Genomic DNA, 27,582 nt, shown 5'->3' with positions numbered 1-27,582 from the left:
CGCGGTTTGAGATCAGTTAACCCCTCAGCACGCCGTCCCCCCCGCCGTCCCCCCCGCAACACACACACACACACACACACACACACACACACACACACAGAGTCGTCCAAATGCTCTTTTTCCAGTTCTGGCTGAGATGTTAGGTTCAGTGGATGAAGACGCCTGCCAGGTACCTGGCTGGGTGAGCACCGCCCAAACTGGTCGGGCTAGTTCACCCTGTGTCTGTCTCTGCCAGGACTTGCCCTTGTGTAGGGAGGGTACAGACCTACCCTTCTCCACAGCAACCCAGGTAGGTGCAAGGCAGCTACGGGCATTAGTCTGGCAGTCAGACCAGATGGGTGGAGCTGAATTAATTTAACCTGGAATTTCAACTTGGCCAGTAACAACAGGTGAGGGGTGGGGGCGAATCAGCACAGAAAAATGGACAGTTTGGCAAGTTGGAAATACTCTTGTATCTATCTTGTCCCTTACCCAACCTGCCTAGAACACAGCCCAGGGTGACTTTTTCAAAGCGTCTGCGATATTTAGGCCTCGGCGAGGACTGAGCCCATCCCGAATCTGTCTGGGTTCCTCTCCGCAACGAGCCCCTTCCCTCTCCTCTGGGAGGCAGGGCGGGGGTCTCGGATTAGTCTTTGTTTTAGATGCTAAAGAGCCCGAGAGCAGCGCCGGGGAGGCTGGCGATGGCAGAGCCCTGGGGTCGACCGGGGCAGGGCGCTCGGCTGTGACCCTCATGCGGATGCCATGCAGCTGGCGCTCGGTCTCTGCCCTCGGGCACCCACTTCTTGCCGATCTGGCTGACTCGGTACGCAAACGCGCGATGTCCCCTATTGTCCTGCCTCCGCCTGAGAGGCAGCAGCGGAGGAGAAAGGGGGTCGATCGAGCTCGGGGCAGCCGGGCGAGCGTGGGGCCGTCCCGAGCACGCAGGGAGTGGCAGGAAGTGGGGACACCCAGGCGGCTGGGCCAAGGGCCTAGCTGGGGAGGTCCGCGCCCCGCCCCGCCCCTCCTCGACAGCTCGGGCTGCGGGCCCCGCCGGAGGGCAGGGAAGGGCCAGCCCGCGGGGACAGCCGCGTCTCAGGAGGGCCCCTCCGCGAGGCCTGGGGAGGCGCTGCAGGTGCAAAACCCGGGTGGCCCGCGCGCGCATCGCTCCCTCCCTGGGAACTCCGCTCTTGCGCGGTCCCGGGCCTAGCGGCCAGCCTCGGCGGGACCGCACGTGCGCGCCCTCCCGGGCGGGGGAGTCCCCGGGCGAGCACGTGCCGCGGCGCGCGGGGGGCGGGGAGTCCCGCGGCCGCCTTCATTGCTTCTGCTGCTGCTGCCGCCGCGGCCGCCGCCGCTGCTTCCTTCCTCCTGCGCCGTCCCCTGCTTGGCCAGGGCTGGGGCGGGGTGGGGGGGCACTCCGCGCGCGCAGCGAGCTTGGCTGGGCTGGGCGCTCCCGCTCCCGGAGGCGCACACCTTGGGCCGTGGCGGTGGCGGCGGTGGCAGCGGCAGGCTGGGAAACTTTGCCCCTTTGTGCGCTCCGCCCCGGAGGCGGCGGGCAGGTCGGTGCAGCCGGTGGCTTTCCGGCTCCGCGGTGGGGGAGGGGCAGCGCGTGGGGGGAGGGGCGGCACGGGGACCGTGGCAAGGCCGTGGTGGGAGCAGCAGGGTAGCCAGCGAGCCGGCAAGGAGCTCCGGGTGGCCGCGCGGTGCTGCTGGGTGGGGGTGGCGGGGCGGGGGCTGCGGTGCAGCGGGAGCGGAGCAGCGGAGGCCCCAGAACAAAGGAGCCGGAGCAGCGGCGGCAGTGGCGGCGCGCGCAGCCTGGCCTGTGCCCCAGCGCGCCCCCTCCCCGCACCCCTTGGTGGCGCGGGTCGCCCTTCTCTGTGGCCCGCGGGGCTCCGACTCCTGGGGCGCGGCGAGGTAGCCGGCGCGGGACTCCCCATGGGCGCGCCCCCCACCTCTAGGCCGCCTGGGGCGCCGTCCACTCAAATGAGCGAGCCTCTGCAAACTTTATTTTGCAAGCTCTGTTCCCTCGGGGAAGGTCCTGCGGCCCCCAGTGAGGGGCTGCCTGTGGATTTTAGTGAAACTCACTAGCCAGTAGATGTATGTGTGTGAGGGGGTGTGTGTGTGTGCACAGAGCAACTTTCTCAGAAATCCCACCTTGAGCACCCCCTCATCCCCTTGAATACCTTGTGCACCCTCACCCCCCGCCATGGGGGTCCCCTGTACCTCCCTCTGAGGTTCTAAGGAGGACTTCGTTTGACTCAGACTCTGGCTTCCCCCATTTTCTCTCTTCCCAGAAGCAGGAAGAGATAACACGTGAAAGTTGTCCCTGAGCACCGAGTGATGCGCTTCCTCTTTCTGTGTCTTTTTCCCCTCTCAGGCAGCGTAGCCTTCTCCATCATCCTGACCCAGGGAGGGAGAAGTGTCAGGAGGAAACTCCTCACCCTAATCTGCCCTACCACACACCCATTGGCTCACCTCATGCCTGAGCCCCGGGTGGGTGAGGGTGAAGAACCCACCCAGCCAAGATGAAATCTTCCCTGGGGGCTGCTGCTGTCACTGTCTTGCCCCAGATCCTGGGGCCCTGCAGGTGGGAGACTGGTCCTGGAAGGAGCCCTGTGTGCCGGCTGCAGAGGAGGTGAAGAGGGTTAAGAAGAGGCACCCATCCCAGAGGCAGAAGCTCCTTGTCTTCACCCTTGTAGACTTGTTTAGGAGAGAAGGAACTGTTCGCAGGCAGCAGGAGACCGGACAGTAGTTTAACCTGGCACCTATGCCCCCCTCCCTGGCAACAGCAGCAACATCATGAGCCAGTTTCAGGTGCCCTTGGCGGTCCAACCGGACCTGCCAGGAATTTATGATTTCCCGCAGGGCCAGGTGATGGTAGGGGGCTTCCAGGGGCCTGGGCTTCCTATGGCTGGGAGTGAGACCCAACTACGAGGGGGTGGAGATGGGCGAAAGAAAAGGAAACGGTGTGGGACCTGCGATCCCTGCCGACGGCTGGAAAACTGTGGGTCGTGTACCAGCTGCACCAATCGACGCACACACCAGATCTGCAAACTCCGCAAGTGTGAGGTGCTGAAGAAAAAAGCAGGGCTTCTTAAGGAGGTAAGTGGGCCTCTGCTAGGCTCCTGAGCCCTTGCTCGAGGCTGTTGTCATCACGAGGGTCTGGTTTGAAAGGCACAGCCAGTTAGGCCTGTCTTCCCGTTCTTGGTCACTTGGTCTCCTTTGGAGTACAGACTGCTGTTGGAAGCCCGGAGGGTTCCTTTTCAAGACGGTTTGTATGAGAGTGATTGGGTTCTATTCTTGGATGTTTACAATTGGTACAGGAGAGAGATGTCTAGCTTGAGCTTTAAAAGTTTGTCTTCCCACTCAAAGCCTGAGGTGGATTGTAAGGTGACTGATGTATGATGGGTGGCTGCGGTAGTGGTGAGACACTGGAGACTGGGGTGGATGAACTTAGAGTGAAAACTCCCGAGTGACGACGGCTTGGCTGCTGTCCAGATGGTAGGGATGGGAGGAATTTCTCCTTAAGCCGTTCCTTGGGTTCCTGTTTTTTTTTTTTTTTTTTTTTTTTTTTGCTAAAACAAAGAATTTCACAATACACATGTGATTGGGGTTCTCAATGGTATGGGATACTTAGGTCACAGAGGCTTGGCATAGTAGTGTTGTCATGTCAAGAACTCTCAGTATTTACCGTAGAAGAGGGAAGGAAGACTGGGGATGTGGGGGTGAGGGGAGGAGTGGAGGGACAGTGACTGTATTGGTTTTTTCCCTACTACTATGATGGTGAACAGTCCACACAAGGTTGGTGGTGGCTGTGACAGCAGAGTTGGGACCAGCCAATAGAGCAGATTTTAGGCAGAGCGGAGCGTGTAGCCGCTGAAGCTGCTCCAGGCAGCGGAACTGGCGCTGGACAGAGACAGGCCCGCGCGTCTGCAGGGCTCCGAGCCCCGCCACTAATTTGTCCAAGAACCCAGACTATTCTGGCCTCTGGGCCTGTCTTTTTTTTGGGGGAAATGGAGTTGTCCTCATTGGCCTTCAAAACCCCCTCAGCTAGGCCAGGAGCTGCTGGGCTCTGAGCGTGAGGTTACCTGAAGTTGTGCAGGGTGTGCCACATGCACTTGGGATTTCCCTGAAGCTAAGTGTGGAGCTGCGCCTCCAGCTGGTAGGCGTTCGGCTAGAAAGAAAGGTCCAAGAGCAGGGGCAGGAAGCAGGTTCTGCCAGGGCATTCTGTTCCTTAACTCCCTCTGTCCACCTGCCGAATACAAGTTCCCTACTTACCTTTACCAGCTGAAGTTGACATCTGCATCACGTCGGCAGCCCCACCCTCCCACCCCTGCCCCCACCATCCTTGAGGCAATAGTGTCCAGCCCATCTATGCTGCTGGAGTCGGGTAGAGTTATGCTGCTCACCTTATGCCCTGCAGGTCATTTCTTAGAGGGTGAGCTAGGCCTAAGAGCTGATGTTTGGTTGTGAGATCAGCCCAGTGTGTGTCGCACATCTTCCTAATGTGTGCTTCCCTTTCCCATCCTGAATCTCTCTTCACTCCTCTGGTAGACTCAAGGTTAAAGATGCCAAGCCCCGTGGGCTAGATATTCTTGGTGATACTTGTGGATGGCATTAAGTGCCTGCTTTGGCAACAACAAGATATACCCAAATTAAAGGAGTCAGGAATGAGGCCAGGACCTCTATCCTCTTGTGAAAGCCTCTGGCCAGGTTGTCCAGTGGTCATGGTAGATACTGTGGACCTGGGTCTGTGCACTAAGCAGACATCACCATGGTTGGTGGCTACTCTATCTAGGTCAGGGAAAAACATAGCTGGACACCTTGTGATATCGAGGATGCAGGGTCTACACGTAGATTTGTGGACCAGGGCTTGCCCCCAGTTTCTGAAGACATAGTGTAGTGGGGACAATGAAGAGTTTGTTTGTTTGTTTTTTTCTTAAGGCCAACTATTTTGTTTATTTGTGTGTATTTCTGCACCACGATGCCTATGTGGAGGTCAGATGACAGCGCCAGGTCAGTCTACTTCCTTCTACTGTGTGAGTTCAGAGGATCAAATTTGGGTCCTCGGGCTTTGCAGCTAGCACCTTTACCCACTATCTTTGTGGTGACCCTGACTTTTTTTTTTTAAAATAGAGCAGTGGTCTAAGTGTGGATACTTTCTCATTGATATTTAAACTTTGAACAAAGTTTTTCTTTCTTTTTTTTGGCTTGTTTGTTTTTTTGTTTTTTTTTTTTTGTTTTTTTTAAAAAAAAAACAACAAAAAGGTAACTAATGACTCTCCTTTGGAAAAACAAGACAGCACAAAAACTCTGCTCATAAAGGCTAGAAAGCTATCTAGAGGACACTCCATCAAATGGGCTTGTCGCTGGCACATTCAAGGGCTGAGATGTGCCTGACAGACTCTACCTGAGCAAAGTGTTTAGCAGCCCCAGGGGACCGCAGTGACCTTAATCATTAGATCTTCACAGTGCTTAGCAGACCAAATGTGTCCCAGGACTGGTGAGGTCTTTTTTTTTTTTTTTTTCTTTTGGCCCGACATTCAGGTATGGTGGGGACACTCCCTTCCCAGAGCCTCAGAAGTCTTTTTTTTTTTTTTTTTTCCTTCTCCAGACAGGGTTTCTCTGTGTAGCCCTGGCTGTCCTGGAACTCACTCTGTAGACCAGGCTGGCCTGGAACTCAGAAATCCGCCTGCCTCTGCCTCCCAAGTGCTGGGATTAAAGGCATGCACCACCACTGCCCAGCTCTCAGAAGTCTTACCATCTGCTTGTGTTTGTATCCTTGGGGTTTCTAGTCCTCTGGACATCCTTAACTCCATCCTGACTCAACTCTCCCAGCTGCCTTCGGGGTTTCTTTTTGTGCTGTTTGTAAGGGCCATGGGCATGGGAGGGGGAAAGCTTATCCTGGTTTTTTTTTTTTTTTTTTTCTCTACTTGACTTTCTTTTTTCCCAGTGGGCTTTGGGAAGGGTGTGCCAGAAACCTTGGACGCAGTAGTTTAGAATTTGAAGATTAAAGATGGAGTTCCAGGAGCTTCTCTGTGTTGGCAGTAGGTGTAACATATCTGAAGGAGTTTGTATCTCTACTGTGGTCTTCATTCCTAGTTCCAGAAAAATCCAGAGCTTAGTCTGGTGTCTGAGTTTGCTTGATTTACATTCTCTTCACTTTAATAATAAAAGCAGGCTTTTTCAGTAGGCTTTGGGTAGGAGGCACTGTAAGGGGACATAGTAAAATCCTCTAGCATTGGTTTTCTCAGGTTTAAGATGGGGTAATCTCTCAGAATGTTACAAGGATAAAATGTAAGAAAATGCAGGGCTGGAGAGATGGCTCAGCGGTTAAGAACACTGGTTGCTCTTCCAGAGGACCTGAGTTCAACTCCCAGCAACCACATGGTGGCTCACAACCATCTGTAATGGGATCCAATACCTTCTTCTGGTGTGTCTGCAGACAGCTACAGTGTACTCATATAAATAAAATGTTTTTTAAAAAGATAGAAAATGCATCATATCTGGTACACTCAGTAAGTAGCCAGCACACAGTGGCAGAATTAAACTTCTTGTATTAACAACTACACATTTGTCTGACCGAATTGTAAGCCTGTAAATATCGATTAAATGTTTATCTTGAGACATTCCCTGGATTTCTGGAAAAATAACTGTAGAACAGGACTGTGCAGCCAGGCATAGGAAGGAGATGTCTACACCCCAGGAACAAGGTGCCATGGTCTCGGACATGGGCAAGGGAAGTAAAGACCTGAGTAAGTAGGAGAAGCAAATCTGTATAGAAAAATACATGGGCTAGGTTGGAAGCTGAAGAACAACTGGGAACTGTACGGACAACAGTGGATAAGTGATATGTGGTCGGAGGGTCCTTGTTAGCTATCAGCCATGGGCATCTGCTTCAGCTCTCTGACAAGATGAACTTGCAGCTCTCCAGGCCTAGGCAGCCTTTCAACAATGTCAGAAACATGATGGGTTCTTGCTAAGCCATTTGGGACCTCCAGCTTGGTGAGGAGGGTGTTCAGCAAAGGGAGAGGCAGCTGGAGTAAGCTAGGTGATGAGATTCTTTAAAAACAAGCCTATCCAGATGTTCAAAGCTGAGAAAAGGCTGGGCAAGAAGACCAGAAAATTGCCAAGATGCTGTTTTTAACCCCATAGCGCAGACTCAATAAAGAAAGACAGTGGCAGCCGGGTGGTGGTGGCACACGCCTTTAATCCCAGCACTTGGGAGGCAGAGGCAGGCGGCTTTCTGAGTTCGAGGCCAGCCTGGTCTACAGAGTGAGTTCCAGGACAGCCAGAGCTACACAGAGAAACCCTGTCTCGAAAAACCAAAAAAAAAAAAAAAAAAAAAAGAAAGAAAGACAGTGGAGGGGAAAGGAGTGTTTTTTGTTTTAAAGGAAATGTGATAAGGGTAGTGAGGGGGTCCCAAGCCTAACTGAGCCATTTGGGTGGTGCCACATTACTGCCAAGTGTACAGATGGTCAACGTTGTGCCCACTGGGGGTTTGTGACATGAAAGGTTCAGGAGTGGTCTGAGCCTTCCCAGGCACACCAGGAGGTCAGTGTCCAGAATGCACTGTGCTTAGTAGGAAATGCTTATGGTAGCAGATTCTCTGTATAGCAAGGAGAAGGAAGTGAAGGAGGACTGCAACTTGGGGAGCAAACTAGAGGCAGGAAAAGCAGCCATTGAGTCTCCATGTGCCAGGGGGTTTATTCTGGGGGAGGGAGAGCCAGTCACCACTGGCCATTTGCTCCCTACTGAATATTTGACTAAGTGAGCACTCCAAGTCATTGGTCTTCACAGAATTATGATGATAAATGACTGAAGTACAGGTTAGGGCTGGCAAGAAGTCCAGTTTTTCAGCGTTTTGCAAACTGTAAATATAATAGTTAATTTTTGATCTAGAACAGATTGTTGACAGGGTGGGTGTTATTTGAGAGAAGCAAGACTTTAGAAAGGCTAGCAATGGGCTCTGGGAATGACTGGTTCCTTAGCAAGCAGCCTAGACAAGCTAAGATGGGAATTTCTGCAGAGAAATGATAGTCTCTTGAAACTTCTTGGACAGGTCTGAGCTTCACTGCACTGCTCCACACTGGGATCACCTGGGAAAGTTTAAACTCCTAGTGTGTGGGGTCCCACCTGCCAGGAATTTTGACTTAATTGACCTAGAGCAGAGCTGACTGGCCTGAGACTTTTTTTTTTTTTTTTTTTTGTTTTTTTTGTTTTTTCGAGACAGGGTTTCTCTGTGTAGTCCTGGCTGTCCTGGCCTCGAACTCAGAAATCCGCCTGCCTCTGCCTCCCAAGTGCTGGGATTAAAGGCGTGCGCCACCACCACCCGGCTGGCCTGAGACTCTTGAAGTGAATCTGCTGTGCAGGGTGGAGACGCTCTGCTGCAGACAAGAGGCATGGCTCTCATCTGAGTGGCAGGACACGAAGTGGTTTAGTCTCATTTCCACCTTGCTATACAGCTGACCTGTAGTGGCTTCTAGAGCTTGTTAGAGAATGCAGACTCTCTGGTCTTATCCCAGACCTTTTGAACCTGAGTCTGTAGTTCAGCCAGATACCCAGGTGGTTTATATAATAACCATTAGAGTTTGAAGAGTAAATCCCCAACACTGAGACAAGGAGAAGGTGTGGGGCAGGGGGAAGGAGTCAGAATAACTCACAGCCAGGCACAGAGATTCAGTTGCCAACCAGGAAAGGAGACCCTGCCTCAGGATTACCTCTGTATTCTCATTCCTCTGGAATTCCTTGGGCTAGTGAGTTTGGGATGATATTGTCTAAGGACTTGGGTGTGATCTGAGAACAGCCAGGGAGGCTCTCAGATGTTTGCTGCTGAGAAGCCTGATGTGGGAGGGAGGTAACAGGCCCCCCAGATCATAACTGGTGGTTAGCAGAGGGAGGGGGATGTCTGTGGAATCTTGGGTCTGGTTGAAGGGTCTGAGATTGTACGGCAGATCATGAGTGGGTGTTGGCAGATGAGGAAGTGGCTGTAAGTTGGAAGATAGGACAAAGGGCTGAAGAGACTGCAGCAGCCTGAGCAGTGGCCTCAGCCAAAGTCAATGGGACTTAAGTGGAAAGGCCTAGACTTGATTCACTTCTTAAAATAATTTATGTATATGAGTGTTCTGCCTCCCTTACCATGCGCATGCCTGGTGCCCTCAGAGGTCAGAAGAGGGTGTGGGATCCTCCTGGAACTGGAGTCATGGATGGTTTCAAACCATCACATGAGTACTAGGAATTGAACCTGGGGCCTCTGTAAGAATGAATGTTCCAACCCTTTGAGCCATTTCTCCAGCCCTCTTGAACTTGTTTTAAAAAGAGCTGCACATGTCAGGGCTTGGCTTCCTGACCTGGTTGAAAGAGCTGGGACTCTGTAAAGAATTTCGTCAGCCTATCTTGAGATCTGTCACAGTGGTCACATATAGGACAATCAAAGGAAATGGGGCTAGTCACTTAGAAATGGGTAGAGGGACAAACGTTTTGTGGAAGAGGAGTCAGTTCCTTCCTGTGGGGGCGGCTACAGACCTTCTGTTAGTAGGTTCTAAGCAGGCTGACTGAAGCCATGGTAGAAAAAAGGAATGAATGTGTTTACAGTTTTTCCTACACTGGTTAGCTAGCCTGAGGGGTGCCCTGTTTCCTATGCCTGCTCCTGTCTGGATAGAGGCTGAGTGCTGCTGCCTGGTAATATGCTATCAGGGAGGGAGAGAAAAATCTTAGTGTCTGTGGGAAGTATAACATCAGGTGTAGTTTCTTATTCCTAAGACAGTTTCCTTGCAGAAGACCATAGCATTTTTTTGTTACATTTTTGTACTTAATGTGTGTGTATGAGTGATTTTGTGTGTGTGTGTGTGCGTGCGTGCACTCACAGAGGCCAATGATCAATATTGAGTGTCTTCCTCAGTTGATGTCCACCTTCTATTTTAGAGGCAGCATCTCACTAAATAGTCCTGGCTGGCCTGGAATTCATTATGTACTTCAAACTGGCCTTAAACTCAGAGAACCTTTTTGTCTCTTGCTACCATGATCTGTCCACCTCATTTTAAATATATATATTTTATGTATATAGGTGTTTCACTTGCATGTATGTCTTCTGTGCATCACATGTGTGCCTGGTACCTCTGGAGGCCAGAAGAGGATGTCAGATCCCCTGGAACTAGAATTATAGATAGTTGTTAGCTGACATGTAGGTGCTGGGAATTGAACCTGTGTCCTTTTCAAGGGCAGCCAGTGCTATTAACCACTGAGCCATCTCTCCAGGACAACCCTTTTTATTTTTTGAGACAGTCTTCCAAAGCGTTTGCAGATTCAGCTAGATTGGCTGTCCAGCAACCCCCAAGAAGGACTGTATTTCTAGTGCTAGAGTGGTATAAAAGCTGGGCTGTCATGTGGGGGTTGTAGGTCCTGGGGAATCAAAACTCAGGTCCTCCATTTACTAAATAGAGCCACCTCTCTAGCTCCTTAATTTTTCTTGTCGTGCTGGGGATTAGGCCTCAAACACGTTAGACAAGTGCTTTATGCTGGAGCCATCCCCCAGCCCTAGGCTTTATCCTGTAACTGGACTTAGTCTCAGATCTGGGTTGAGGTCAGGTTTGTGAGCTTTCTGAAAGGTTAAGCCGAATTTCTCTTGGATGTGCAACAGGATAACTTCTATGGGGAGACAGTATATGGTTTTTTTTTTTTTTTTTTGCACATTCTCTAGAATATTCATGGCAACCCCAGGTTTTAAAAGCATGATTTATCTGAGCCATCCGATGTGAGATCCATAAACCATGGATAGCTATTTAAATTAAAATTAAAATTACAGCAGTGGTCGCAATAGCTACCTTCTAGTTACTCAGCTGCTTGTGGCTAATGGCTCGTGTTGGACAATGCAGATAAAGGATGTTCTTAGCTGGCAGTGGTGGTTCATACCTGTAATCCCAGCACTTGGGAGATGGAAGCAGGGAGGATTCATGGGTTGGAGGTTGGCGTAAGTCTTTATGTAGTCCAGCCTCTTACATGATGAATTCCAGGCCAATCTCAGCTATATACTAAGACCCTGTCCCAAGAAGAGCTCTTGGGCAGAGCTATGAGCTGGACATAGGGCGTCCCTGTGTGGTCCCAAGATCCATCCTCATCATAGCCTTTTTCAGGTTGAGGAAATAGCCTTCTGGGCTGGGAATCATGGCCATGGTATAGAATAGAACAATGCTCTTCTGAATTCTAACCTACTCCAGAAATCATTCTTGAAGGCACAGCTATGTTTTTCTTTAGAACAGCAGTGGGCTCCAGTAAGGTGAGGCTCTGTACTGGAACCCTCCCACCCAGTCCTGATCAAAGCCTCAGGGAACATTGTTCAAATTAACTTCTTGTCCTGCACGTACTTGTTCACAAACCCAACCCAGAGTCATCCTCCTGCCTTAGGCTGTCTCCTGCAGAAGGCAGTGTGGTGGCTGGGTGGGCTGACAAACTATACTGGGATTCAAATGTCTAGGCCCATCTCTTCTTTGCCCATAGAAGAAGGATGGAGAAGCTCAGGAAGAGGATGTTAGAGCACTTATCTTCCTTCCTTGTGGTCCAGTTGGCTGCTCTGGAAGAGTCTGTTAGGGTTGCTACAGGCCTCTGCCTGGTGATCTGTGTGGGGCCAAAGCTGCTGCCACTTCTGGACTGTGTACACTCTGGTGGCCTTATCTGTCACTTACATAAGAAGTTGACAGCTTGAGTTTCTACTAATGACTGAGGCACGGGGGTGGGAGAGGTGGGGGTGGGCTGGGAAAGTGGCTTCGTGTGGGATCGATCATCAGTTGCCTTTCAGGTGAACTCAAGTCTGAGGGTTGCTTGATTGCTTCAAGTAATGTGGTGGGCTGGGCTCTCAGATGGATCTGTTCTGTTTGCATTGCTGACCTGACTGACTTGTGGGAGTTCCAGCACTGCTAAGCCCTGGGAGTTAGTGGACAAATTACATGCTTCCCACTGCTGATAGCACAGTGAATCCAGGTCCTCACAATAGGAGGGAACTGTGACTGTCCTTATACCCCACAGCCCCTCTTGATTGTCAGAGGAAGCCTCAGGAGGGTAAAGGAGAAGCCGGGTCAAAAACAAGTGGCCAGATACTGGACCGTAGCACTCTACTTCTGAGTCATTCATGGGGGGAGACCTTGGGCTGTTCTTACCTGTCTCTATTCTTTTGTGGACCTGCCCCTTTAGGGGTAATTCAGTTCCCCCAAAGACTCCAGGAATGATGCTGGCACCTAGGAGAGAGAGGGATAGGTTCTTGCTTGAGGTGTTGGGGTGGGGTGAGGTGGGAAGGTGAGGAGAGGTATGGGGAGGGGTGAGGTGACAGGATGAAAAGAGCAAGCACTAGAGCAAGGAGGACACATACCTTCTGGAATCCCCTGGGGTCCAGGACCTACAATGTCCCTATTCCCAGAGAAGTACAGCTCCTCTTTGGTGCTGCCTCAGTTTCCAGAATCAGGTGGTATGCTTTAACTTGTGGCTAGCTCCATCCAGCAAGCTTCTCCTGGGACTATGTGGGCCAGGCCAGGCACTGAGGCTGAGCCTGAGCCAGGAGTAGAGGGTGACCGTGTGACCTTTGTCCTTCATGAGACCAAGGAAACATTTTCACACCAGAATGCTGTTATAAAGCTGGAAGGGAGGAGTGCCTTGGGGACAGAGCCCTAATCACTCTGGGCTCTTGCAGGCCAGCTGGGAAGGGAGGGACTGGAGCTTGAGAGTTTGAGTGTAGTGACTTGTGAAGGACTGAGGAGGGAGGGCTGTGGCGCTCCTGACCCGCTGCTTCTGAGCGCAGCTCAGCACAGCTCTGAAGAGGCTAACGGCAGAGATGCAGGTGGCTGGGCATACTTGAGGGTGTTCACAGATCCTTAAAGCAGGGTAAATCTCTGATAATTTCTTTTGGAAGTCTTCCTCCAAGCCACCCTGGGTTTCTGAGGTACTCTATACACGACCTGTTTCTATAGGGTCGTCAAAAAGTTTTCTGCTATTTGATTGGGTCCTGGAAGAGTTGGTGGTTCAAAAGACTGTTTCATTTGACCCTAATGAGACTCAAAATACTGCCTTCTCCTGAGCATCTAGACCAGTGGTTCTCAACCCTTGCGGGGTGGTGATGGTGGTGGTGATGGTGGTGGTGGTGGTGTCACATATCAAAACCCCTGCATATCAGATAGTTACATTATTATTCATAATAGAAGCACAATTAATGTTATAAAGTAGCAACAAAATTATGGTTGGGAGTCAGCACCACACGACCCTATATTAAAAGGTTGCAGCTTTAGGATAGTTGAGAACCACTGACGGGAGGATGCGTGGAACACAGGTAGAGCAGCACAGCCTGTCAGGGACTCAGGTGTGTGACCTGACTTGTCACAGGGAAGCAAGAGGGTGGTTTGGGGCTGTCCCTTTGTCCAGCAGGACATCAGCAGTCACTACATCTGGCTCTGCTGGACTTCCAAGGAAAACCATCTTTTTCCTGTTGTTTTTCCTTCTCCTCTCCTTCCTCCTCTTGGTGATTGCCATTGACAAAGCCTTCCGCTGCCAAAGCTAATTGTGAGGTCTGATCAGTGAATGAAGGCGAAGGCAGTTCCCATGACAACCTCAAAGAGTTTCAAATATAGGGGATGATGTATGTGTGATGGGCTGCAATTCCTCGGGTGGAAATTGATGTGTGGCCACCAGGAAGCATAGGCTGCAAAGGGGGGGGGGGAGTAGGGGGGGGTCAGGTTTTTTGCTAGGATCCTTTGTATGATGGAGAGGCAAGGAGGTCACAGGTTCCCCCTCAGTCAGTCCCTGGTGCTTTCAGTGTTGGGAGCTGTAGAGAAGTAGGGTTCTGGCTGGGGAGGCAGGACACATAATCAGAGAGAGAAACCCTAGGTGTTAAAAGAGTAGGAAAGTCAGGCCGGTGGTGGCACACACCTTTAATCCCAGCACTTGGGAGGCAGAGGCAGGCGGATTTCTGAGTTCGAGGCCAGCCTGGTCTACAGAGTGAGTTCCAGGACAGCCAGAGCTACACAGAGAAACCCTGTCTCGAAAAACCAAAACAACAACAACAACAACAAAAAGAGTAGGAAGCACTAGGAACTGACAACAAGCTGAGGTAACTAGAGAAGGCTTCCTGGAGGAAATGGGCTTCAGTTGAGCAAGGAAGGAAAAACACTGTGGAGAGGTGCCTTGCTTAGGACAAGGCAAAGGAAGCCAAGAGATCTGTCTCTGGTCACCTGCTGGAAGAGGTAGATGGATGAGCATTGCAGGACCAGTCACAGTGGTCACTGCAAGAAGACAGTAGGGGTCCTGCTGGGTCACTTTCCAGCTCTGTGATCTTGAGCAAGGTGTTTAGAACTCTATTATTTCTCCATCTGTAGGGTGGGTATGAAAATTTCCTGGCGTGTTGGTTTATTTTTAAGTTTAAGTAAGAACTTTGTGTTGTATCCCCACTTGTGGGGTCCCATGAGGCTTGGTTCACTAGAAGTCTTCTTTTCTGGAGAGTGTCTGAGCTCCTGTTTGTCTGTGTGGAGTCTGGTCTATGGATAGCTATGTTCTCGAGATTCTCAGTGTTTCCAGCAAGCAGTGGCCCCACTCCTGCAGACAGTACAGCAGAGTCTGGTTGGCCAGGATGGAAGATTAGGGAAGGCTCCTTGTCCTTTCGCAGAGGAACCCCCAGTACCTCTGAGAGCTGCTCACTGTGAGGCCCGCATGTAGAAAGAGAAGCCTCAGTGGAAAGTGAACTTCCTGGCTCAGTGGCCCTGGCATGTGTCTCTAATTGACAACAGGAGCCTCTCTGGAGGGACAGTGGCTGGAATGGGAAGAGGATGGGAACAAGGAGGCTCCCTTGGTTTAGCCAAGGGCTGCTGGAAGGTTGAGTGGGATCCTGAAGTTAGGGGAGCACAGAGTTAGCACAGGGACATGGGGGAGCTCCTGTAAGCTGCAAGGAAGAGGCACAGTCCACAGGGTCAGGTCTTCCCTTTCTAGGAGAGTTGGTGCTCGCCCCAGGCTTTAGGGACCTCATGTAGAAGTCTGACCAAGAGAGGGGCCTCCTCATCTCAGTGCCCAGCCCCCTGCTATTCCATACTCCTGAGGCAGTTATGTGTAGACCTAGGAAAGGGGGAAGACAGGGCCCCACCCACGTGGGAACTGCTGTAAATAAAGAACTGCTTGAATGTTGTTCCTGGGCCAGGGAGGAGCCTGGCTAAGGCTGGGAAGGCTGGGTGACTGAGGGCCTGGCAGAGGGAGGGAGGCTCTGTTTGGATTGAGCCTTGCAGTACATTAGCATGTGGGGGAGGGGTCAGGAAGCAGCATCGGGAAGAGTGAAGATATTAGTATTCTCAGATCTGTTTGTCAGGAAGTGGTCACTTGAAGTGACCCAGTTGTCTTTATGTCTTCCTGAGCTTGGGGGTGGTGGTGGTGGTGGTGGTGGACAGAGGATGAAAAGGGTTTAGGTTTGAATTCCTGCCCACCAATTTTCAAGGGCAAATTGTTTAGAATTCTTCAATACTCTTTTCTTCTCCTGAAAACAAGGCTATATGTGGAGTACAATGAGACGAACCTACAACATGGTTGGCACAGGTCTTAGTATGTAGCAGGGCCCGGAAACACTGTGGCTGCCACAGAAGCAGCAGTATTGATATTGTCCAAACTGTGTTTGTCTTTCTATGTGGGGTGCATGGGTGTAATAGCACAGGGTTTTAGGGAACCAGGAGAAGGAAGAGGATTCATTTAGGCTGGTCATTACTGATCACTCCATTTGGCACATCAAGTCATGATTTAGGACATTGTCCCTTTATCTTGTCATCTGCTTCCCTCCCTGCTCTGAGAGGGACCCAGTAGGACAGCCTCTTGCCCCAAAGGGGAAGACAGGTGTGGGCCCTGGAGCCTCCATATACCAGAAGCAGGCTTGCCCCACTCCTAAGGAACTTATCTGACTCTGAATACCCTATGGGGGCCCTGGGTGGGGCGCGGCTATGCATTTGGGATGGAACGGTAACGGAGGAGTCATTGGAGCAGGGGTGCTCATCCGTGAGTCACTTCTCTCAGACCTCAGCTTATTCATCTGTGAGAATGAGAAAGCACACTGAGCTCTGGCAGAAATGTAGAGCTGGAAGCCAGCAGCACCTACCCTGTATCAGGCAGTGGCTCTGTGCCGGCTCAGGTCCTCCCAGTTGTGTGAAATGGCTGCTGGTTCCATTCTACAGATGAGCAGAGAGAGGCTAAGAGAGGTAAGTTACCACAGGCGAGGAACGGGATATGTGGAGACTAAAGTGTATGTGAGGTAGAAGCCATCAGAGAGGGGATAGATGAAAGAGATGCCTAAGGATGCCTGGGTATTGAATCCCAGGATGTGAATTGCTAGGACCTTGCTATCCCCCTCCCCGCTTTGGTCTCCTGGCCACTACCCCCTTGGTATACTTATAGTTAGAGAACTAGAAGGAAATTCTTAAGGGCGGGGAGCCCAGGACATTTTTTGGAAGGGGCACCTGGTAGATCTTCTCCAAAAGAAGAAATTGTTTGAGAAAATTGCATTTCAGCACTGTTCGGGTAGGGAGGCTATGCCGGAGAGGGCATAGCGGACTTGGGGAAGCACAGGCTGTTATGAGCTATAGCCAGTTTTCCGAGGCGGGTATAAGGGGGCAGGGGAGTAGAGCTATATAGAATGGCGAAGGATATGGTCTTCAGAGAGGACTGACCTGGCTTGGAGTTTGGGCTATGCTGTGTTCTAGCGGTGTCACCTTCGGTAAGTTACTCCACTCATCTGCAGTCTGCAAAGCGGGGGCGGGGTTGGGGGATGTGAGGTTTCTGCCCTGGATTCTCCTTGGAGGACCAGAGCTCCAGCTCTCCTCCGGTTGTGAGTGGCCGGTATGAGATACCCACATACCGCTCTCCCCTCTCCCCTCCCCCCCCCCCCCCCCCGTCCCCGTCCCCGTCCCCGCTCCGCCGTACTCCAGTTGCACCCGCTGGAAGTGCAGGGGACGCCTTGTGTATGGTGCCCCGGGATCCCCGGCCTGCCTGGGAAGCAGCCCTTGTGGCGATGGCTCCCTCCACCGAGGCCCCTGCCTGGCTGCTGGGCAGGTCCTTGGCGGGGAGGGCCGGGCGCGGGATTGGCTGGCGCGCGCGCCGCCCCCTTGCACACCAGCCTGGCGGGGCGGGAGCAGCCGGCAGCTGGCCGCCGCCTCTGCAGTGCCTCCCTCGGTGCGCTCCCTCGGCGGGGATAATGGGAGGCCCGGCGGCGGCCGATGCAGTACTGGAGGCCGGCCGAGGTAGAGCGCTGGGCCTGGAGGGGAGGGGAGGCCGCGTGCAGGCCCTGAGCGGGGCCCTGGGATCTCCAGAGGCCCGAGAACCGAAGCAGGAAAACAAAACACTGGAAGGCGCAGGGGCCCATCAGTGCTGGGGAGGCAGCTGGAGCAGGAAGATGGTCGGGGCAGCCTTTCTTCTCCCGGCCCCTTCCCCTCCAGTGCGCTGGGGCCTGTGCAGGACTGCTTTGCTCCTTGCCTGCTACCAGCCTGCCTCACCAGTGTCTTTGGCTTCTTTTGCAGGTGGAAATAAATGCTCGTGAAGGAACGGGGCCCTGGGCACAAGGGGCGACTGTCAAGGTACCCTGAGTGCTTGTCTCTGTGTGTGTGTGTGTGTACGTGGGCGCGCGCGGTGGGGGTGAAGTGTTTGACTGGATTGGATAAAAATAAAGGGTCTCCTCTGGTGATCCCTTAATCTCCCACTGTGTGTGTAGCAGCAGCTGAGGGGGAGGGGCGGCGCGAGTGTGGGCGGCCAATGAATTCTCAGGCCTGTGTGGGTTTTGTTTGGATTCGTTCTGCTTTCTCAGCTGGATGGTTTGGGTGCAGTGGGGTTTGGTTTGTTGAACTGTATGTATATGTGTGCGCTCCGCATATATGTGTGTGTGTGCGCGTGCGCACGCGGGCGTGTGTGTGTGTGTGTGTGTGTGTGTGTGTGTGTGTGTTTTAAAGACGTGTAACCCACTTCCCACCCCTGCCTCTGGAAATCTCTGGAGAATGGCCCTGGCACTGTTGGTTTGCATCCAATCTGCAGAAATCCCCTGGGTGCGTTGTCGCGGGAAAGTGGGGGGGGGGGGGGGGGGGTGAAAGACAGTAAGGGGGAGGGAGAATTGCACTCCTGAGTCTGAAGCTGATAGGGTGTCATTAGTCATGCTGCTGTCACCATGGAGATGGCTGTAGAGAGGAGAGGAGGTGGTGGGGGTGAGGATATTTTGGGTAGGGTGGGGGCTGATGCAACATCATGGCTGGGGAGCCAGCGGGTGTCTGCTGTTATTCTGTGCCACTTGGTGTCTGGGAGACTGGGAAGGCAGTGTTCCCTGGTGTGAGGGAAACAGAGAAAGAGGCTTTGAGCCTGTCCAGGTGGGTTTTCAGAGGGTGGTGTAGGTCATTTGGGAGGGGAGAATGAAGAGTCCAAGGAGAATCTGATCACTAAGAAGCTATGACTAATCCTCCTAGGTTGGCCAGGACCAGATCAGTAGATAGATTTCCTTCTAGTTTACCCCAGTTTACAGGGCCGGGGGCTCACTCTAATCTGTAATAATCTAATCTGAGTAATCAGTTTGAGATTACTCAGCAGTATCCTCTGGCCCAGGAGATAGGGGGACTGGGACAGAAGAAAACACGGTGGCTGCCTCTAAAGAGCAGAGGTTGAGAGTGACTGTGGGGACGAGTGGGCAGGCCAGGCCCCGTGGGCTCTCTTTGCATAGGAAGCCCTGAGCGCAGTTGCTTAGGTAGCAGGTGGGCGAGCTGTGAGTGTCCCTGCACGCTCCTAGTCTTTCCTGCAAATCTACCTCGGCTTCCTGGGAAAGCTGTGGGAAGCTCTGAGGAGGTGCTGGAAATGGCACTCTGCCACCTCACTGTGTGATGACACTGACAGGGTGGGGTTCTGCTTCCTCCTGTGTGTTTGGGTTCCCGGGCTAACTCACAAGGTGGATATGAAGGCCAGGGTAACTCCCTGGCCTCTTCCCAAGCAAATACTTGAAAAAGGATATGGATTTTGCTTCTGAAACAGCTTCTTAGGAAGGAAAAGCCCGGTGACGGCTCTCGGGGGAGCTGACATGTCTTGGTGAGGCTGGGAGTTGTTGGTAGTCATCTGGGAAGGAATTGTGGGGGACCCCAGGCAAGTAGAAGCATCGGTGATACTGTTTGTGCGTGCGCGCTGAGAGAGCTGGGAGCTTACATTGGCTCCCTGACGCTCTTGGGAACCAGAATCCAGTTCCCCACCTCTGCTTCCTTGGGCTGGGGGAGTTGTAGTCACCGGTATGCTGTTCCAGGACTGTGGGCACTGGGGATGTTAAGCTTATGAGGGAGACTCTTCTGTTCCCCAACTCTGAAAGCCAGACAAAAGGATGGGGACATATGAGCCCAGGGAGAGGGGGAAGCTCCCTCCATCTGTACCTACTTCCTTGTCTGCTTACTCTCTCCAGCACCCTGCCTGCCTGCTCTGTGGTGATGGCTCTCCATGGCAGACCTACTTCTTTCCATTCCACTGGCATGTTCTCTGTTTCTACCACCTGTTGTGCTACCCTGGGATGTAGCCAATATTCTGACCTCAGGGTTAGGGAAATCCAGAGAAAGCTCTCTTTAGGTCCTCCCCTACCTTGTCCTCGGGAGCTTCATTCCTTTTGCCCCCAGTGTGGATCTGCTTAGATTGAGTTGCCTGCCTAAGAACTATACCTCCTCTCAGCCTTGCTGCCACAGTACTCAGGTCTGAGCCCCTGTTTCTGGCTCTGCCTTCTCTGCACGTTGGATTTCTCAGGTACCCTGTTGGGATGACAGAGCTTTGCCCATCTATTATCAGGTCATGGTAAAAGAGCTCCTGGTGTGGTCAGGATGTGTGTGTGTGCATATGTGTGCACAGGTTCCCACAGGATGGGGATGGGAGGGGTAAGCCCCAAGGGTGAATGGTGTCCAGCAGCCAGAAGAAATAATGCGTGTCTCCTTGTGTGCTAAGTGCTGCCAGGAATACTCTGATGCGTGGGTGTACACAGTCCTGGCACAGCCACAAAGCTTAGCTGGATGAATGCAAGTTGTCGGTTTGCTGTATATTGTGCTTCATGTCATTTACTCGTGATATATCCCAGGGAATATGCCATAGCATAATACCCTCTTGCCGCCTCCTTCCCCTCAGCCACCTGGACAGAATATAGTGAGTGCCCAGTGCAAGAGCACCAGGCTGCCCTGCTTTTGGGCTCCCACACTCGGCCTCATGGGAGCATTCACTCCACTGGCTAAGGATGTCTGGAAACTATTTTGGTACTGGGCCCAGGATCTTTGCCTTCTATCTCTCCTTTTGACCACCCCAAAAATGTCCCATTGAGGATCTGCTCCTTTTGACCTTGTATACTCTTGGCCATTCCTGATTGTCCCTTTCTGCCTGTCCTTCTGCTCTTTGCAAGAGTTGAGGAGTCCCTTCTCTCTGCAGTAAAGTTGAAGACAGGTCTGCCTATTAGGCTGGAGCAGAAAAGAAACCAGTCCAGAGGATGGCAGGTTTGAGTTGGAGAATGGAGAGGGCTTTCCCATGCTTGGTAGGAGCTGGGGCTAATCACAGAGGCTTTACTGCTTTGGTGACCCCAGTCATCTTTGAATGAATGTCGGAGAAGAGGCGGGACTGTGGCAAAATAGCGTAAGCTGAAATAGGAGCCTTCTGGTCCATCACAGTGCAGGGACCTGGGGCTGCATTCTGGGACCACCACTGATGGCTCTTCGGCCCTCTTGCTGGGCCACTGAGGAGTGAGGGGGAGGGGCACTTTGGGTGCTCATCTGCTTCTAGCTGCAGATGGACGTTTCTGCTAGAAATGGGTTTTGTGGTTTTGCCAAGTTCCCTCCCATACCCTGGAGGCTGTGGCAAGTGGTTTGGCTGGCTGGGGGGGTCTGGGCTGGAAGTATGGCAGAGGCTTTGTTTTGGCTCCACTTTTGGGTCTCCCAATACTCTTAAGTCCTTTTCCATCCCTGGCCTCTTGGGTTTTTGGCCTCATTTCCTCCTGCACCCAGACATCTGGCTGTCAGCAGGACCCCCTGTTCCCAGTCTCTAAGTGGCTTCTGAGGGGGAGGTGGCTTACTCTTGGGCCAATTTAGGAGGTCTGGGCAGACAGAACAGGAGTGGCTTGCCTGAGTAGAACCTGTGGCTTGGAGTCTGTTCCCATTCTCACCCACTCTACCTCCCTTCTTTGTCTCTATCCCTGAGCGTTCACATCTCCCATAAGTACAACATAGGAAAACAGAAGTTAATACTGATCTTACAAAGCCATTAGACACTAAGATGTGGACTAAATTAAATTACTTCAGTTACAAGTGGGAAACTCAGCATTGCTGGTGTGTGTTCTGCAGTCAGCAGCTTTGATCCCCACTGTGTTTGGGGCATATGAACTTGTACACACCACAGACAGAACCTCTCATCACTCCTTTGTGCCTGGCTGACTTTTTGAACCTTAGGGGACTTTCAAGAATCAACATTCCAGCCTTATTTCAAAGCTCAGTGCTTCCAGGATCTGGTAATGGGTTAGGGTCTTGTGTTCTGAAACAGATAAGGTGTAAAGGAAGCTTGGTGTTGGAAAGAAAGTGTTGGTTTGAGATCCTGAGGAGGCTGGATAAAATACTGTGCTGTTCATGTGACCGGTTTATCAAGAGTGGTCTCCTGGCTGTGGTGGTGCCCACCTTTAATCCTGGCACACACAGGTGGATCTCTGGAGTAAAGGCCAGCCTAGTGCGGGAAGCCAGGGCTGCAAAGCAAGACCCTGTCTGGAAAAGCTTGGGTTTTGGGGCTGGGGATGTGACTTAGTTGAGCATTTGCCATGGACTCAATCTCCAACACTGCCAAAAAGAAAAAAGTCACCTTGTAAACATTTAACTAGATATAGTGGTGTGTGCCTATAATCTCTCAGCACTTGGAAGTAGACCAGGAGTTCAAGGTTATCTTTGACAACATAGCTAGTTTGAAGCTAGCCTGTACTATCTTTAAAAAAAAAAAAAAAAAGTTTGGGTCTTTATAGACAGTTACCGTGTCACTGTCTGAGAGGGAACAACAAGTAGCTTAGTTCCTTACTCATGGGCTCTGCCATTAACTATAGAGAATCACTTCAGAGTCCATTGCCATGGCTTCCTCTACAGCAGAGGGCTTGCCTTTCAAAGTTAGTTTTTCTCAAACTAAATTTAGAAACAAACCAGATTGGTTTTCTGCCCCCCCTTCCTCCCTTTTTTTTTTTTTTAAAGTTTCAAGACACAGTCCCACTTTGTACACTCAGCTAATGTCTTGTACAGTTTGCCTCTGGTGCTGGGTACCATTTAAAGCCTCCTGAGCCGACAGGGCAGTTTCCACGCTCTTGTTCTTGGATGTCCTGTAACTGATGGCTTCTCTGTGTATGTGATGCTGGACTGTGTATGTGATATGTCAGACTGTGCACAGCACTGCTTTTGAACTTGCCTCTGGCCCTGCATAGGGCTTTTGGTTTGCGAGCCTCCATCTCCTTTCTGGACACTGCTCCCGGACTCGTCCTCACCCTGCTGTTTGTTATAGAGAGTCTCTTGGAGCAGCCAAAAGGTTTACCTGTGCCTCAGCTTCTGTTGATAAGGATCCCTCCTGCATTCTCAGGAATGTGATAGTGTACTCTCAACCACTTGAGCCCCTGACGGGTGTGTGTGTATGTGCGTGCGCGCGCTCAGAGACTGAACTCAGGACCTCACACACATGCCAGAGAACAGTCAGTCTACTTCTGTAATGTCCTCAGCCCTCTTTTTGCCCAGGCTTTTGAATGCATTGTGTAGCCAGCCCAGCAGGCCTTGAATTTGGTCTTTCTTAGTCTCCTGAGTAGCTAGGGTTATAGCCCTGTTCCACCAGGCGGTTCTTTCATTTAGGATTTTAAAAGTGTTTAACTTATTTCTTGCGGAGCTGAGGATTGAACCTGGGACTTGCTAGGCAAATGTTCTACCACTAACCTTTAACCTCAGGCCTTCATGTGGTGATCTTTACTGACCTAGAGGTATAGCCCTTTCCTCTGAGGGGCTGACCTCACATTGTGATTTCTGTAAGAGTGGACACTCCTGTCATCTGGGTGACTTTAATTGAAGCGTCTTGGCCCCTACTTTCTCCAGCTGAGGCTCTTCAGCCTTTTTGTTTGTTTGCATTGTTAAACATGAATGTAAAAAACGTGAATTTTGTTTTGTCTTAGCTGCCTAGAGAAAGGGCCCAAACTGTCTGCTGCAGAGATATTACTTAAGGGGCCAACCAGCATGCCAAGTGTAGGAGGATTAGGGTCTAGGCAAATCCTGGTTGTGTGTCTGGCCAGGAACTCTTGTGCCCTTGGTGCTTAAGTAATTGGATTTCTGAGCCCCGCCCCCACGCATCCTCATGAGTAATCCTGACCTCATGGGCTCTGCGTGGAAACAAAGGCATTGAAAGGTTTGCATCTCATCCCTATCAGAGAATTCCCCAGCTCTGCCCTGCTGACTGGCTTCTGCTTCTCTCTCCTCTCTGCAGCACCCACTGTCATCTCTCAGAAAGAAAGGGTAGAATACTTGCCTAGCAGGTCATTTTCTTGGCCTGCAACCTTTGTTCCCAGTCCTGCTAAGCAGGCAATCTACTAAAGGGATGGTTGCCTGTCATCTACCTTCCTGTCCCTCAGAGAGGTTCCATCTAAGACTCTGCTGGCTACTGTACTGATGGGGATAAGCAGGGAGGCCCAACACACATGTCAGAGGCAGGCAGAGGCTCTGAGAAGGGTTGTGAGTGGACATCCTGGTCTGAATCTGCAAACTAACTCCTTAGCTATGTCTTCCCTTGGGAGTGCCCCTCAGACCACTGTCTCTTCTGGCTTGCTCAGGTTGAACTGGGGTACAGATTTTTTTTCTTGTGACCTCCCTGGTCCTGGACAGAAGTGGAGACTAGATCATCAAAATGTGAGTTGTTGTTCTGTTCCCCAAGCTTTAGGAAAGCAGATTTTTGGTGGAGCTGGAGATGTTCCTGTCAATATAAAATAAAATGGAGCATGAAGGGTCGGAGCCATAGTGTTTTCTGGAGCCAAATGTGAATGACCATGGCCCAGGAGCACAGGATTATGTTATTCCAAATTCTGTGGTCCAGTGTTGTAACTGGTCTATACATTTTAGTTGGTAGTGGTTTATTTTTTAAGAAACCAAACAAAACCATAAATCAAAACACCTTACAAATACATGCACTGGCGAGAACAGTAGGCAGACTGTTGTAAAGTGGGAAATCTCTGCTGTAGGTCTCAGATGCTATCTGGTTACATTCTTGGATTTGGGGGTTGATAGAAGCTGTCATATTCTTATATTCCAAAGTAATTTGCCTACTACTCACAGGATATTCGGCTACATAGGTAGGTGTTCAAGTAGATGGCTCTTCAGGGGCTAGGAGGGCTCAGGGTAAACCAGCTCTGGCCTTGCAGCACTTCCAACTCCGTGATCTCTGAAGTGCTCTCTCAGTCAGTCCACTTGTTCAGTGTAGGTGCGCTTTCTTCAGTCAACATGGCCAAGAGCTGTCCACCTGGATTTCTCTGCATCTTCTATCCTATTTTTTTTCCCTCAATACTAGAACATTTTTTAGGGCCTCAGTCTGCCCTTGTTCCCACTACATGCTTTAAGCATAGCTCTCTTTCTAGTCTGAGCATGCTTTGTGACGTGTGTGCCAGGATTTCTTAGGTCAGAATCATCTAGGGAGTGTAGCATGGGGCTCTCTGGCCAAAATAAGCATGTGTTGGGTCAAACTTACGGGTATGGTTTCCTATTTTAGACCAAAGTGGACAGTAGATAAAAGTGGCACAGGGTCCCAGATAATCCTGCTGGAAGGTCTCTGTAGGCAAGCCATATGGTGTCCCCTCCTCACTGGCCTCATTCCTTGTCTTCCTTCTCCCATGGCTGAACTCCCTGCTTTCCTGTGCCCTGTGGCCTCCTTCTGTTGTTTTTCACTGGTTTCCTGTTTTCTAGCTGTGGGCTCCCAGAGACATCATCGGGCCCCTGGGTAGTAGTTAGGGCTTAGCTGTGGGGTTGTGTGGTTGCAGTGGCGTGTGTCCTGGGTCTTCCTGGCAAGGAGTCCAGTCTGAACTCATTGGCTAGGAGCCAGAACCCAAAGTTCTGTGTCCAACTTCATGGGCCCAAAAGTTATTTAGAAAAACTTGTGGGTTCCATATTTGTGTGACCAGGAGTGCATACAAACATGCAAACACACACACAATATATATACTGTATATATATAGTGTGTATATAGTGTGTATATATAGTGTATATATACTATATATAGTGTGTACATATATATGTGTGTGTATATTTATATATGTGTGTGTGTATATGTACACACACACATATATATGTGTGTATATATATGTATATATACATATATACGTGTATATATATATATATATATATACACATATATATATGAGAATATATTAGAATGATGCCTTTGCTCTCCACTAGGTCTCTGAATGAGTTCTGAGGAAGTGGGATACAGAGTGGAGATGGGTGAGCGCCAGAACATGCCATCGCTATTCTCTCCTGCCCTAGCTTCCACCACACCAGGCAGGGCCTTGCTTTAGCTTGTCTTGAGAGTCTATAGCAGCCAGTCCCTCTGGTCTAACTTGTTTAGCAGCTCTCAGCCCCTGCTAGTTAGATTATCTGAGCAGCTTTCAGAAAGGGGAATGTCAGTGTTTAGGCTCAGGGACCATGATGGCCTATGTATGGAGTGGAGCAGGTCCCATTGCTGCCTGAAGCGCTCTAGGCGGTTAGAATGTGCAGTCAAGGCTGAGACTCTGTTGCCCAAAGCTGTGGGCTGCACCCAAATGCTGAGCGTCAGGGACAGTTAAGATCAGATCATCCCATGAGACTGATCTGTGAGCTTGACGATTAAAGTCGTGATGTTCAGAAGGATGCTCTGAGGTCATAGAAATGGAGTTTCCTCATCTCAGCCTTTAATTTTTAAAATCTTTTATTTCTTAGTGTGTATGCGTGTTCTCATTTGTGCAGGTACATATGTGAGCATATGAATACAGGAGATATGAGGGTTTACTTCACTTGTCTTCAGTTTGTCTCTGCGTTCTGAGTCGGAGCCCCTCACTGGAACCTTAAGCTTGCCGATTTGGCTCCTCAGCAGCCAGCTTGTCTATGAATTCCCTGTTTCTGCCTCCAGAGTGCCAGGGCTACAGGCAGGCACCACATTTTAATGTTTAAGCTTTTAACTGAAGTCTAATGCATATACAGGAAGCAAACTATGTTATATACAGTGTGTTAATTTCTCACACACACACCTGTATAATCAATATCTAGCTCTGGAAATGACTCTTGCCCTGTTGGAAGCGCTCAAGAGTATCTATGGCACTTGGGCAAAGTCTGGGTGTGCCATGGTGTAGCAATATGTGCTGGCTTTGGGCCTGGAAGCTTTTAACGTGGCCTCTGCCAGGAATACCTTTAAATACCTACTCTGGCGTAGGTGGGTGTCACGGTGAAAGGCACAGGGAAGGGGACCTTGCAGTTCTTAGCTCGTCTAGCTCCTTTCACCCTGGGGGTTTAAGGTGCCACCAATCTCCAATTTTGAGTTAAAATAAAAGCTTTTGTCCTTTTTTTGGCGCTTTATTCTATTTAAGGTTATACCAATAATAAACTATTCGTTAGGAAAGCTGGAAGATGGCAGGGGAGGGAATTTGGTGGTAACCTCACAGTGGGGCATTTAGCTAGCATTACGTATTCAGACCACCTTCTCTGACCCATGTCCCAGTGTGGTGTGGTTGAAAATGGAGCCGTGTTGTGTTGTTAACTCTTCACCCTGGATGACAGCTAGTCACCAGGTCATGAGTGTACAAGGTGAGCCCATGGGCAAACAGGTCATAGTTCTGTCTGTTAGTTCTAGTGGCAAGTTTGGAGCAGGTCAGGTATCCTGGTTAAATCAGTCCAGGACCTGAGCCAGGGGCTGATGTTTCCTTTATACTGGCTGGAGTGGGAGCTGGGAGCATGTGTCCTGTGTTACATGCGTTTGCTAGGTACTTGCTGGCTTGAGCACATCTTTCTCTTTAGCGATATTGTTCCCTTTGCACTTTAATGTGAATGACTGGTGTTTTGACTTTAGGCAAGGTGTTGTGGATTTTTGAGTTCTTAGGGTTATGTGATTCTTTATGTCATGAGAGAAATGATCTCATCTATTTTTTTTTCTCCATTAGAAGTGCTTTTTTTTTTTAACAGTCAGATGACTTACGTTCTGTTAACAGAGTCTGATTTGCTTTGTTAGCTGTTGGTAGAAGATGGTAACGTCATACAGTGGACTGTGGTGTTCTTATGCATTGGTACAATTTTAAGTAATACAGCTGAAATAATTCCATTCCTTTAGGACTTGAAAAGATGTCATGGAACCGTATGGCTTGGTATCTTGAGAGATACCAAGGGTGTTAGCTTTCTGGCTTTTCTTTGTCCTATGCCTGTTGGTGTAAAACATTTACCATGTATTTTCTGTCAGTGGTCCATTTTCAAATTATTCCCATAATGTACATGCAGTTAACTGCATTACATTTCCTCTGCACTGTAACTTTTTCATGCTCTGTGTTTCTTTTCTGTTTGTTTAAATTTGTTTTAAGTCCATGAGTATTTTACCTAAATGTACAGATGTGTATCA

The 27,582-nt window shown here is 50.6% G+C and overlaps 1 protein-coding gene and 1 long non-coding RNA gene across 5 annotated transcripts in view; one reads left to right on the top strand and one right to left on the bottom strand.

Annotated features, from left to right (window-relative positions):
• Positions 1–2,775: 2,775 nt before the first annotated feature.
• Tet3 (tet methylcytosine dioxygenase 3) overlaps positions 2,776–27,582 on the top strand; it is a 95,154-nt gene continuing 70,347 nt past the window's right edge. Inside the window, exons 1-2 of one of the 4 annotated variants that reach the window (XM_034511365.2) lie at positions 2,776–3,078; positions 17,496–17,552. In XM_034511365.2, coding sequence (XP_034367256.1) covers positions 2,776–3,078; positions 17,496–17,552 — 360 coding nt within the window. Of the gene's footprint in view, positions 3,079–15,429; positions 16,697–17,100; positions 17,220–17,495; positions 17,553–27,582 lie in introns of those variants that run through there. The other 3 variants (XM_076939966.1, XM_076939965.1, XM_076939964.1) reach the window with 3 other exon arrangements.
• LOC143443461 (uncharacterized) lies at positions 16,087–17,002 on the bottom strand. Its single transcript, XR_013112465.1, has 3 exons — positions 16,903–17,002; positions 16,650–16,721; positions 16,087–16,151 (listed from the first exon to the last, which is right to left on the bottom strand). It is a non-coding gene; the product is annotated as an uncharacterized LOC143443461 (long non-coding RNA).

This window comes from Arvicanthis niloticus, chromosome 9 (genome assembly GCF_011762505.2).
Source record: "Arvicanthis niloticus isolate mArvNil1 chromosome 9, mArvNil1.pat.X, whole genome shotgun sequence".
Classification (NCBI taxonomy): Eukaryota; Metazoa; Chordata; class Mammalia; order Rodentia; family Muridae; genus Arvicanthis; species Arvicanthis niloticus.
The sequence above is the reverse complement of the archived record's forward strand: the minus strand, read 5'-3'. Positions and strand labels throughout refer to the sequence as shown.